At 36.1% G+C, this 13,901-nt stretch overlaps 1 protein-coding gene across 4 annotated transcripts; it reads left to right on the top strand.

Annotated features, from left to right (window-relative positions):
- The first annotated feature begins 3,321 nt into the window (after window positions 1-3,321).
- On the top strand, window positions 3,322-10,092 carry LOC129804819 (potassium voltage-gated channel protein Shal). Of its 4 annotated transcripts, none has more exons than XM_055852443.1 (8): window positions 3,322-3,619; window positions 4,314-4,593; window positions 4,762-4,947; window positions 5,405-5,940; window positions 6,281-6,634; window positions 6,742-6,930; window positions 6,995-7,147; window positions 9,731-10,092. In XM_055852443.1, exons 2-8 carry the CDS (start codon window positions 4,392-4,394, stop codon window positions 9,785-9,787), a joined length of 1,677 nt encoding a protein of 558 aa, XP_055708418.1. In that variant the 5' UTR covers window positions 3,322-3,619; window positions 4,314-4,391; the 3' UTR covers window positions 9,788-10,092. The 4 variants fall into 4 exon arrangements, with proteins under 4 accessions (XP_055708418.1, XP_055708421.1, XP_055708419.1 ...); XM_055852446.1 differs by having other exon boundaries at window positions 9,336-10,092; XM_055852444.1 differs by lacking the exon at window positions 9,731-10,092 and adding an exon at window positions 7,805-9,048.
- Window positions 10,093-13,901: the final 3,809 nt, after the last annotated feature.

The following is a 13,901-nucleotide window of genomic DNA, read 5'->3' as shown; positions in this document are numbered from 1 at the left end:
TTTTGTATAAAAAATGATGCATTTTTCAACATTTTTCGATAAGAATTTTATTCTGGATAACATAAGGAACATAAATATTTGTATCAACAAAGAAAAAAATAATTTGAAAAGTGTTTAAGCTGAAATACCACACGTTACCCTATAACGACACTTGTAGGGAAAGGGGAAATCTTTCCGCTGAACATTTTTTAGAGCTTTACTGTTCTCAAATGTTTCTGTATTATCGACTTTTCGTGTATTAGTTCCTGTCTCGACTGTTTTCTTTTGTCCTTGCTGTGTTCTAAAACCATTAAGTAGTCATGACATGTACCAACATAAAGAAAAGTTGAATAATATAGAAGCACTTAAGAATAGTAAAGTGCCAAAAATGCCTTGTCACGTTATAACTTTTAGAGAATTAAATAATTAAATTGTGACTAGATGTATCTTCGGAATTACTCAGCAAAAATAGATGTCACCCTGAGAAAAGCACTTTTCCTTAGCTAAAACTTGCATTATGTTTTGTTTACTTTAAATGTTCTGAATTGAGTATTTACTAACCAAATTTAATTTTTTATTACTTACCTTAGCAATACCAATTTATATTGGAAGAAATTTAAATAAAGGTGAAAGAATTCTAAAATTAACCTTTATCAATTTTTCTAATTTTTAGTTTTAGAACAGTTTTTTTTTCTTAATTTGAGAACGTGTTTAAATCGGCATTAAGCCATATAGTCAAGTGTGCTAATCCGGGCGCTTCGCTATCTGTATCGTTTATGATTAATTCACTCTAAATAATATTTTTATTTCCGTAATATAGTCACTACAGTAACATAATATAACTATTCAAGTTTGAGAAAAAGCAAAAATCATATTTTTATTCATTAAATAAGTAAGTATCATCGACTCATTTCAATCTTGAGCCAACTGGGTTCTTCACTAAAAATTTTCTAGCAGTGATATTTTCGTTAATGGCAGCTGATTGATTGAAAAATTTATTGTTTTTTCCTTGTGAAAAAAGTATTTTACATCCAAAGGTTTAATTAAAAGTGAATTAGCGAAAAGGCGACCCAGTTAGTGCATGCTGACTAATTTCAGTATTATCATTATTTTATAAATTATCTTTAATATTTTTGATAATTTTTTTTTAAATTATGTTTCTGAATGAAACAGTGAATAATTTTATGAATTTAGAAGAAGTAAAAAAGAATTTCATCAGTCCAAAAACATGCGTTTAAGTAGCACTCTTCGGAAAACGATCCAGTTCCCCCACCTTACTATAAACCTAAATACGACTACTACAGGAATGGATACACGTGATGATCTTTGTACTTCCTTTTCCTTTATTTTCTCATACAACGTTTTGGAGGAAGATTTTTTCCTTTCTCCGGTATGGAAAATTCGGGTGAAAAATATCACAATTTTTCGTTACCACAATTTGCACTACAGACGTCTCCAGTAACTCTTCCATTCCCTTTCCCACTAAGAATGAGTACGGAACCATGACTGAGTGTAAACTCATTCTTGGTGGGAAAGAGAATGGAATCAGGACACGTCTGTAGTGCAAGATGTGCCAACAAAAAATTGTGACATTCCTTTCCCAGGATTTTCTGTACCTGAGAAAGGAGGATATCTGCTTCTAAAACGTTGTATGAGAGATGAAAGGAGAAGAAAGTACAAAGATCATCACCGTGTATCTGTTCCTGTAGGGAAATTCTGTAACAATATAACAATGTCATGTCATGTGATAAATTTAAATTTTTTTATATAGTAAATCCGAAAGCATTAACCATAAATCCGACTTATATTAGTTACTAAAAGCTTCATAGAGTTCCTTGCAATGGCCATTCGATGCTCACTGGACTCTAACGTTATCCTGCTTTTGAATGTACTACGCAAATTTGTCATATGACATTGTCACACTGTTACAGAATTCCCCTTCTGAATCCATTTCATTGACCAAAAACACGCTTTTACCTAAATTACATATAAATTCGAATGTGAAAGAGTTTAAATGTAACGATTTTTTGTTCATCTAATTAGTGTAAATTCTTTTTATTCCTGTAAAATTAAAGCTAAATAATAAACCCCATAAAAAATTTGATTAAATTTGATTTAATTTGTTTAATTAATTACAATCGTATTCGTAACCAAACTTAAAAATATTAAGATTTTTTTTTTTAAATTTAGCTACCGTCCGAATTAAAATGTATACCGATCTCAAAAGAACCGAATTAGCGAGAGTCAACTACATTGCATTTTTACAGTTTTTCTAGGTCACATATTAAAAAGGCACTGCATTGTTAATTTTTTAAGCGATTTAAAAAAAACTAGATTTATTTGAAAGGTCATTGATTCCTTAACATATTCCAACCAATTTCTACCAATAAATTTGATTTTTTTTTGTTTTGAAGGAAATTGTTAAAGATAATATCAGAATAGGGACCTCTCGTCATTTCATTTTTCCATACGTTTTTGCATAAAGGCACTGATGACTATTGGCAAGTTTTTTCCTAAAGAGATTTGACTTATAAGTCTGATATATTACGAAATTGTGCATTAAAAGCTATCTAAAAATACATATTTCTTAATGCTCGCCGAAATAATGCAAGAACTACGAGCAAATTTGTTTAAGTCGCGGTGCAATAGCTGCAATTTTTTTACAAGGAAAAGTGAAAAATATCTTCACTTTTTATTATGCTTGATGGGCCCCTGTGCTTTGAAAATTGCTCTCAAAGTGATGAGAAGTTTGTAGTTTGGAAAAGTTTTATAGGCTCTTATAAATCAATTCAGACTGGTTATAATTTTTTCAACAATAACAAATGCAATGTACAAGAAACTTTAAACAACTCTATTTATTCAAATACATATTGCTGATCCAATGGGTCGAATTTAGTATTCCGCGAGGTCCGCATCATTTAAATCGAAAAAAGCGCATCTCTAAAACAATTTATTGGATTTAAATGTAATCAAGCTGCGGTAAAAATAGTATAATGAAGTATAAATTTTTCTTACTCTTGTGGCGCAGTTTTTCTCCATCACACTCTTATTATTTTATAGAAATTATAAATTGGTGTAAAGTTACCTAAACAATACGACAGACCATCGAGAAATCTGAAAATCTTATATCCAGCAAGGTCGCTACGCATGATGAAGATTGCATGGAAAAGGAGCATTCTTCAAGAAGTATTCTTTTCATTATATAAGATGAGCTTTAGAAATATCGTTGTATGCATAAAAGTACTAACAAATTTCCAATTTAATTTGAATGGAACCGACACAGGAGGAATTTTCCCGCGAGATGCCCCGCAACACGTGACAGTTGCGCGGAAAAATTGGGAGTTTGCGCTGTTGGAAAATCTATAAATTACTTCTATTTTCGTCCGCCCCATCCTCTGGTGCGTTTTTCTCTACGGGAAAAAAATCCAGTGAGAGAAAGTGGTGCTGAAAAAGTTGTCCCCAGTGCATCATCCAGCTAGAAAAACTGCCATAGCGTCCCATACGGACACAGAGACTTCAGTAGGTCATTCAGGTGCTGTGCAGCAGACCGTGGCGGGAGACGACCTGACTGCAAAAGAGATGCTGGACTGCCAGGAATTGCAGATGGATCCCTAGGAGGTGCTCCCAGGGTCATCATCCAGTGAGTTCATAATTATCCCAAAAGGACTTAATTCTGTGATATTGTTAAAAACGGATTTTCTGATAGTAGTGAGGTATAGTCACAACAGAATCATGCAAAATGGCGAATTCACGACCAGATCATTTTCTCACGTAGCCTCACAATTTTCCTCCAGAAATTCAAATCAATTGCCAGTTTGGATATGATTCCGATTGATTATGTGTTTCAGTGGTAATTAATTTAGTTTAATTGCAGACCCAAGTGGTAATATATTTTCATGCCTTATACCCACCCCCGCTAATTAAATGCCTATAATTTCGCTCAAAATAGAGGAAAAATCACAGATAAACATTATTTTGATGTGTCTAAATCAGAGGTGTACAACCCATGAATAGTCGTACCGAAACTCCTCATCGTGCTCCATATATCTGATCTGGAAAAGGTTCTCACACCCTGTTGAACACTCCTTCCACCGCAGCAGAATTCTTTCAATGTGTTCAGTCATGTTCTTATTTCAAGTGACCTCTTGAAAATAAGGATGCTCTTTGAGAAGAGAACTTCTTTGAAAATTGATTTTCTGCCACAAACAATCAATCATTCTGCTTTCAAAAGAGATAGCCCACTTTCATGCGCAAATTTGGTCATACTGTCAGATTTCTTTTTTTTTTGTTCATTTTAAATAAAGTAACGGCATATAGTAAATTTCCATATGTAGGTGCCAGTGAGCCGGAGCCGCGGGCGTAGCCAGGAGAGGGAGGACTAGTGAGTGGATTAGAAAATTCCCCCGCACAGCATGGCCTCGGTCGCCGCTTGGCTTCCCTTCGCCAGGGCGGCGGCCATCGGGTGGGTACCCATTGCCACTCACCCCCTGCCCCCGCCGCCCATCCCCAAGGATCGCCGCAAATCCGATGACGAGAAACTCATCATCAACGTCTCGGGACGGCGATTCGAAACCTGGCGCAACACCCTCGAGAAATATCCGGACACACTCCTAGGTCTTACTCAAGCTTAGGCCTTTCCCAATGAACTACCAATCATCCAAATCGGACAAGAAAAATAACTCAGATCTTACGTAAATTTCTTGTTCGATTTTGATGATTTTGGTGTCATTGATAAGGCCAACGATCTAATTTGACGGATTGCTAAAGTTGCATTCGTTGTAGGCTCCAATGAGAGAGAATTCTTTTACGATGAGGAAGTTCGTGAGTACTTCTTCGATCGTGATCCGGACATCTTCCGGCACATCCTAAACTACTATCGCACGGGTAAGCTGCACTATCCAAAGCACGAGTGTCTCACAAGCTACGATGAGGAATTGGCCTTCTTCGGGATACTACCAGATGTTATAGGTGAGTCACTTGGTGAACTTTGATAGTGCAGCAGTAAGGAAGGAGTGCATAAACTGTCATTTGGAGTAAAGATGAAATCTCTCCTGGTGCAACTTATAGTAGAACTATGAGTTAAAAGCGCATAAAAACTAAACGAACCGTTACATCGAAAGACCATAAAGAAAACGAAACGATCGAAACGACCATCAGTACTAAGAAATCAAAGGTACTTGATGTGTGCTCGAATTATACGGTACACTGGTAAACTATAATTGCACCAAGTAGATTTCACACAAATAACAGTTTCGTTTTTGTTCCTCTATCCTCAAATGATCCTTTCACAATATGAAAGTTTCATTCAAAAGAATAAAGGTTTGAAATTTGGTAACCCTGATTACGATAAACCTGAGGAGGTTTGTCGTAAACTTAGTGTTTGTCTGTTCAAAACTAAAAATATTCCTCCTGAACACTATGTTAGGTGACTGCTGCTACGAGGACTACCGTGACAGGAAGCGTGAGAATGCTGAACGGTTGATGGATGACAAGTTATCGGAGAATGGAGATCACAATCTGCAACAACTGACGAACATTCGTCAGAAGATGTGGCGAGCTTTTGAAAATCCGCACACTTCGACGGCCGCGCTGGTGTTTTACTATGTAACCGGGTTCTTTATCGCTGTGTCCGTGATGGCGAACGTTGTCGAGACGGTGCCATGCGGCCGGCGTCCGGGGCACGCCGGTACGCTTCCTTGCGGCGAACGCTACAAAATCGTCTTCTTCTGCCTCGACACGGCATGCGTCATGATCTTCACAGCTGAGTACCTGCTACGTCTGTTCGCCGCACCCGATCGCTGCAAATTCGTTCGCAGCGTCATGTCCATCATTGATGTAGTGGCTATCTTGCCCTATTACATCGGTCTCGGCATCACGGACAACGACGATGTATCCGGTGCATTTGTCACACTGCGCGTCTTCCGGGTGTTTCGCATCTTCAAATTCTCGCGCCACTCACAGGTAGAGATGGCCCATCGACCTTACTCACTTTCTGCACACTTTCTCTGCTTTCCAAAAAGCCCCAAATCGGGAAAATCGGGTGAAAATTGGGGAAATGCATGGGGTTTTCCCGAATTCATGCTCTTCTCATAATATCCTGCTCGAAGTTTGATTTCATGAAAGCCTCTATCCATGACCACAATTTCTTTCTCTGGAAAGCTGAGAAAGTTTCCCCAAAAAAAAGCACCTTTCACACACTTCACACTGTAACTTTGTTGATATTAAATCACTTTGAACGTCTATGGCCTGAAGTAGGATGATTGGGAAAATGTTCCCAATGTTATAATGGAAAATTCAACAGGGTCTGCGCATCTTGGGCTACACTCTGAAGTCCTGTGCCAGCGAGTTGGGTTTCCTGGTCTTTTCGCTAGCTATGGCTATCATCATCTTCGCAACGGTGATGTTCTACGCGGAGAAAAATGTCGATGGCACAAACTTCACCTCCATTCCGGCCGCTTTCTGGTACACTATCGTCACGATGACGACGCTCGGTTATGGTGACATGGTACCCGAGACGATCGCCGGTAAGATCGTTGGCGGCGTCTGCTCACTCAGCGGAGTGCTTGTCATTGCTCTGCCTGTTCCTGTCATCGTATCCAACTTCAGTCGAATCTACCATCAGAATCAGAGAGCAGATAAACGAAAAGCCCAGAGGGTAAGTCTCTGGTTGCTTTTCGGGCAACTACAAACTAAAATTATCGGCTCAGGAAGGGACCATTGAGTTCACTGTTACAATGGTTTGACAAATGCGTTGTTTTGCAGAAAGCCCGCTTGGCGCGCATCAGGATTGCCAAAGCGTCATCCGGGGCTGCATTTGTGAGCAAAAAGAAAGCTGCCGAAGCTCGTCTGGCTGCCCAAGAGAGTGGCATCGAATTGGATGAAAACACTCGTGAAGAGGATATGTTTGAGATGCAGCATCACCATCTTTTGCGATGTCTCGAAAAGACCACGGTAGCCATTATAATGTAATCAAATATTTGGGTGCGCCATGTTGAATATTTTTAATTGTTCACAGGATCGGGAGTTCGTAGAGCTCGAAAATCCTTACAATGGAGCACCAAAAAGAGCTGGTTCACCTTCTCCCATGGCCAGTCCTGCCCACTCTACCAACAGCACTGTTGGTCTCCTCCAAAGCTGCTGCGGCCGATGCTGCTTCCAGCGTTATCAGGTAACATCCACATCAGACTCGCCCATTAACCCGTAGTCTATCTCTATGATGAGTGTCACTATATCTTCACATCTTTTACTCCCAAAACGTATGCCCAATCAGCAGCCGCAATATTCAGCTCTTGACTTTTGACGTTTCGGGAGCAATGTCAATTCTAAATGTCAAATTGATTACTTTTCATATCCAAGTTTAAAAAAAACTGTCTGTTTAAACTTCAAACCTTGCACTGAATATTGCGGTGATACAAATGACCTGTCATCCTCACCACCAAAAAATTCCAAATATATTTTCAATCCTAAAGCAGTGTTTGTTCTCAGTTTGAAAAAAAAAGATAAACGCTTGTATTTTTCTTTAACTTATACACCTCTTTTTTGTCTCTTCTTTTTCGTTTATTCCTCGAAAACCTTGCCGTCCTATTCCCTGAAAAACAAAATCAAACAAAATCCTGGTAAATCCCGCCGAAAATTTAAAAAACAAAAATTAAATGAACAAACACCGAAGCAATGTCAAAGATTTAGAAGAAATATTTAAGGAAAAAAAAATTGTGTTGAGAACCAAAACCAAAAAGCAAAATCAAGTGAACGAAAAAAGACAAAATGTTATACCCTTTGCTTCGTAATCCATCCCTCTTTGCGCCAACCACGGGACACAATGTAGCTGGTGACGCAGAAAAGACGGACCAGCTGCAATCGTCGAATACTAAAGTAGAGGATGGGGCAGTTGTAGCGCCCTTTTAGATTTCCCTGCCAAAAGTGGTGCCAAAATGCAACCGGAAGGTTCGAGATGACGTCACAAGGGCACATGAGACAGATGGAGCCACCGTCTCGGGCGACATTCGAAGGCGATTCCCAAAATCTAAATTTACTGTAAAATGCGATTTGAACATTCGAAAGTATTTTTGAGTAATTCTTCGATTCAGTAAAAAAATTTCTTCCAAAAAGCCAACACATCATTTTGGTTAGTCTGCAATTATCAGCACATTGGTTTACACACTGCCATAACATAACATCATAAATCCTCAAACTTAGAGACCAAACTGTCAAAATTAAGTATTTTAATTTAGACAATCTCGATGGATATTTTTTATATAAATCTCATGTAATTTTAGTATCCTGTGCAGTATTTTGTACCTCTAAAAAAATATGCCAAAACCAGTACGAGACCAATGTAGGGGAAAGTGCCCATGCTTTGTACGGTTCCAAGCTTTACAATGACCAAATTTTTCCTATGTCTCTGAATAAATACGATTTCGCAAAATATTTTAAAAACAAGATATTTTCCCCTAGTTTTTAAAATATAGAAGAGATGAGTCACATTTATTGAAAAACATACGAAAAATTTAGTCATTATAAAGCTTGGGACCGTGTAAAGCATGGGCACTTTCCCCTAGTGCTGATGATTTCGGATACCAAGCCATATTGTCCTTAATTCATGAGTTCAAAGAACATACGTATTTTGTCATCATCGTTCAACCAAACTACTATCTTCCTATCGTTAGGATTTATGTGGTTTCTGTGTCTAGATTAAAGAAAAAAAAAGTAATGTAGAAATTAATAAAAAAAAAGTCTAATTATTTTCCAAATAAAAAGTGAAACTAGGATAGTAGGTTAATCTTTTAAAAAAAGAAGTTCTTATAAAATCAAAATTTACTTCTCGACCAACTCAGGTCATGTTATAACGTATTTTTCGAAGAAAGAAAAAAAAGAATAGTCAAAATCCTCGTATAATAATTTATTTCTAATATAGTTTTGAAATTTAAAAGTATAAAAATCTTAGATAAAATAAACAATTGGCTAGAGATTTATCCCATTCTTCGAATATAAATGGAGACAAGTCACAAAACAATGTACAATAACAACTTTTATGACAATGATGAACATTAAATCATTGATATTAGAGAATCAATTTGGTTAGAGTTTGATCTGAAGACCCTCCCTAACATTTCCCACCCACTATCAAACCCCCTTTTTGCCTTTCTTTGTTATATTGATCCTCTTTAGTCACAATTTCAGGTATCAACCCCCTTTCATTGTGCCGGAACCATAAAGTCCTGTAACAAATACTTTTCATTCCACATCATACGGATTTCGGGCATCATCTGAGATTCCAAAATCAATCACAAAAATCGACTTTGACAAAGCTTTAACTATATTTCTTCAATTTTTTCATTCGATCTTCCAAAAAACAGGCAGTTTTGGAAAGCTGAGAAAATTCTCAAACAAATTCTTAAGACACAAAATGGGATTTCCTTGGTGGAAACTGCCTCAAAGTGAGTCTCAGATGAATGCCAGGTGTCGATTATTCCTGGTGTCCTTTTTATCTCAAATCTTTTCTTCACCTCACAACACTTTTCCAGTCAAGAGACACTCCTCACAAAATATACACCTTGTTAGTTATCACATTTTATTAATTGTTATTTCTCGATGTTACACCTGCAACACAGATTTTTGCTGTAGGTTTGTAGATTGAAAGATTTGTTTACCAAAAAAAAAAAAGAACTTGAAGAATAAATACAGAATCATGATGTTAAAGGACATTTGCCATTGAAAGAGTCAAAACTGAAATATTTCTCTGTGTTTTTAGGCATTTCGCAAAAGCAATATGAAACAAGCCAAAAATCAGAAACCACTTAGAACATAGAGAATGCCATAAGGTGAAGAACAAGATGGTGAAATCAAAGAGACACTATAGGAAGACACGTTTTTAGGATGCTTAGATATCGGAATTAGGATGTGGAAAGCAGTTGGAATACACCAATTTAGACTATATAGAATCTTCTATCCTCCCAAAATTATGTCCACCTTTTAAAACATTTTAGAAAAAAAAAGAAAGAAATCAATTCTCGGACTTTTCCCGCTAGAACAAACGGTGTCTTATTGAATCAAAAAGAAATTATCAAATGATACATATGAAATGTGGTTAAATAAATATACTTAATGAAACTATTCCATGGTCTACAACTGCACCATAAGTTAATCGGAATATTTGTGATTTGTAATACTTTTTTGAAAAGATTATCAAAAATTGCAGGTAAGTAACTTTTATTACTTTAGATTTATGAAGGTGTCCTTAATACCTCCAGTACGTGTCTCAAACCATTTGCCCTCTATAATCACGACTGAAAAGAAACACTAGCGCTGAATCATAATTTAAAACTTAAGGAATCATTAGCTAAACGATTATGAACCATATTCGCTGAAAATATACAGGACAATTCTTAAATAATTTTCGTTCTAAAAATATTTATAGTAAGGCCATGTAACTCCGACGATTGCAAAACTCGGACGCCGCGACCGATTTAACTCCGATACATCCACTTAAAATATAATTTATATTTTTATTTCTGTAATTAATTACTGAAGTATCATATTATAACTATTCTACTTTAAGAAAAACCAAAAATTATATTTTTATCGGTTTAATAAGTGGGTAAGAGAAATATTTTTTAAGCTCGGGTCAGCTGGGTTGTGTACTAAAAATTTAATTTCTGAGAAAATTTTGCTGTTGACAGCTCGTCGCTGGAAAAAGTTTAGTGTTTTTTCTATATAATAAAACATTATTTGCAATCAAAATTATTAATAAAAGTTAGTGTAGTTATTGATCTACAAGGTGAGTAAGAGTTTATTGATAATATAAATAATTCATACAGAAATAAGTGATTTTTGTGAATGTTTACATTTCGATGTATGTCGGATGCGGTGAAAGTCAATGTTTTGGTTCAGAATTTGCATTGTTCAGGACTCTTTTTCTGTTTCAGATGCCAAAGGGAACAAAAAAAAAGACCTATAAGGACAAGCCCGACTCTAAGGAAGGTATTAGGAATGCCTTGCAGTGTGTACGAGATGGTTCTACCATAGCATATGCATCCAAAACATTTAATGTCCCAAGAACAACACTGCACAACAAATTGACCGGCAGATACCCGGAAGAGTGCCCCAATGGCAGGCCAACAATTCTTTCAAAAGAACAGGAAAAAGAACTTGTCAAATGGATCCTGGGATGTGCGGATGGCTGGCATCCCATCGGGAAGGAACAAGTTCCGGACAGCGTTAAACTCATCTGTGAGGTCTACAAAATTCCAAACCATTTTACAGCTGGAAGACCCGGAGACGTTTAGTTCAGGAATTTTCTTAAGCGTCATCCAGAGCTCAGCATGCGCAAGCCAAAATCCTTCTCATTGGAAAGAGCTACTGTCACTGCTGAAGACCTCACGGAATGTTTTCTTGGATATTTCACAGAACACAACCTTCTGAGCATTTTACCAGACCGTGTTTTTAATTGCGACGAAAGTGCCTTCTTTTTGACACCGGAAGATGGAAATGTCCTGTCCAGGAGAGGTTCACGTGTAGTTCCATCTCTTAAAAATTCAGGACCGAAGCAATGTATCACAGTACTCCTCAGGGTGTCAGCTACTGGCGAACTTGCTCCTCCAATGGCTGTTCATAAAACTGACATTACTCCAAAAATTGCCATTCACAACGCAGAAGGATGGAAAATGGGAACGTCACCACAGAGTAGAGATGTGCGCCAAGCCGATTTTAGCCGCTCGGCGCGAGCCGCCGCGATTTTTGCTTAGCCGCCGCCGCCAAAAATTTTTAATGCGCGCCGCGGCGAATTTTGTTTATATTTCAATTCAATTAAGTAATTTTTCTGACAATAACCATAATAAACAATTTTCATTCTTATGAAAAAAAATGTATAGTTAGGATAGTTAGTAATTATACTATCTATTGTCAAGAAGCTTTTGCTTAAAAAAATTTGGATATAAGGTAAAGTATCCTGGAGTCGATCGCCTCTCGAGTAGACCACCCTGGGGTCCTCAAGTCGACCGGTGGAAATATTTATTTAATTTATTTGCATTTACAATAATATTTAGCGAATGATTTAACATCATAGGGCCAATTATTTCATAATTAATTCAAATCAGTGAAAATATCATAGAAATTGACCATAAAACCCTGAAAAAAATCATAAAAATACGGAGCGTTAAAGTATTTCTTAAAAAAAAAATCGCAATTTTTCATCAAATTATGGCATACTTTTTGATATTCTTGACTTTTTTCTTAAGGAATTATTTCAATTATTACCCTTACAGATTACTGGAGAATTCAAATTGTTACTTGTGCAAAAATTTTACTTCCATGACTAAGTTGAAGATTAGTTTTATATATTAAAATTGAAAGTGCATTTCAAATAAATTGTTCCTCAATTCGACCGGTCGACGAATCATAGCAAGTGAAGCTTTTTTCACTTGAACGTTGTTCTATACTTCCGAATGAATTCATAAAAGTGAGTTTCCCTATTTATTTTATTGATTAACTAAATTTTAAGTGCTATTCATGATGTATTAAACAAGCCAAAGTTAAATCAGTGACTTTTTAGTTTTGTGATTTGTTTAATTTTAAGAAAAATTGGTGGTCGAGTAGAGGAACCCCAGGCGGTCGAGGAGGAATACTGATATTGAAGTGGTCGAGTAGAGGAACACTTCGCACTTTTAAAACATTTTAACTTTTCCTAATGTAAAATTATATTATGACTAAATGAAGTTAACAATTAGATAAGAATCTATTCTATAGTTTTAGGCAAAAACCCTATCAAAAAACACAAATTATAACTGTTTTTTCATAATTTTTTCACAAAATCTATCCTTAAGTGGTCGACATAGGATACTTTACCTTATTATAAAAAATAATAATAATAAAAATCATTCATCAATGCGGTAGTTTGAAAATTATTCACTTTTGTGCTGCAATATTTACTAGATAGCAAATGGCTGAACATCTGCAAAAATATTATGGATTCCTACAACTTTTTACTTTACGATTACGTATAAACATTAAAAAAAATAACTTTAGTATGAGCTCTTTCTTGTATTGATACTGTACAAACGAGCAGTAAAAGTTTCGATCTTTATGGATAGAAAAATTAAATCCATTTTTGGAAATATTTGTATTTTTTACTTATCAAATTTAATTTTTTGCTGACCAAATAATTTTAATAGTAATAGTAATATTATTAGTAATATTATTTATCATTGATTACGTTCACCAGTTTAATTTTTATTGATGATTTTCGGTTCGTGAAAAGTGTCCCGTCGTTAAAGGGTTAAGATTTTAAACATTTTTTTTTAAAATAATGTTTTAATCAAGTGCATCGAATTCAACATTTCTTACCAAATATTTCAACTGTTATCAAATTTTCATCGAGAAATATTTTTGTTTGTAGATAAACAATTTTTCTATTGGATATTGAATTTAAGTTTATAATTCCAGATAAAATTATTTTCATTTTTACGTGTCTACGGATTTCAAAAATTTTTGTTAATATTTTTATTTGAATCTGTCTTTTTGTAAAATCATCAAAAGTTGTGCCTAAAGTTGACAGATTGTTTTCTATCTGTTTTGTTGTTACTATTTTTTTTTAAATAGATTTCCATGATTAGTAATTCTAGCAAGAAAAAAATTTGAGGAAAATCGATAACTTATGTGGATTGTAATCGAAAAATATTAAGGAAAAAAGTCTGGCGCGCCTAGCTGAGCCGCAGCCGATTGCTTTAGCTGGCGCGCCGGCGCACAGCCAGCCGCCGACAATTTTTAAATGTTAGCCGCCGCCGCCGAAATTTCTCGGCGCACATCTCTACCACAGAGTGGCTGGATGGATGGGCCACTTTTCTATGCTGGTCTTTATTTCCCGAAAATTGTTTTCCAACATTCAGAGGAGTCCATTATCAATAACCAGCACGATCAGGCCACCG

The sequence above is a fragment of the Phlebotomus papatasi genome, chromosome 2 (assembly GCF_024763615.1).
Source record: "Phlebotomus papatasi isolate M1 chromosome 2, Ppap_2.1, whole genome shotgun sequence".
NCBI lineage: Eukaryota > Metazoa > Arthropoda > Insecta > Diptera > Psychodidae > Phlebotomus > Phlebotomus papatasi.
Note: the sequence above shows the minus strand (reverse complement) of the source record. Positions and strands in the feature narration are given on the sequence as shown.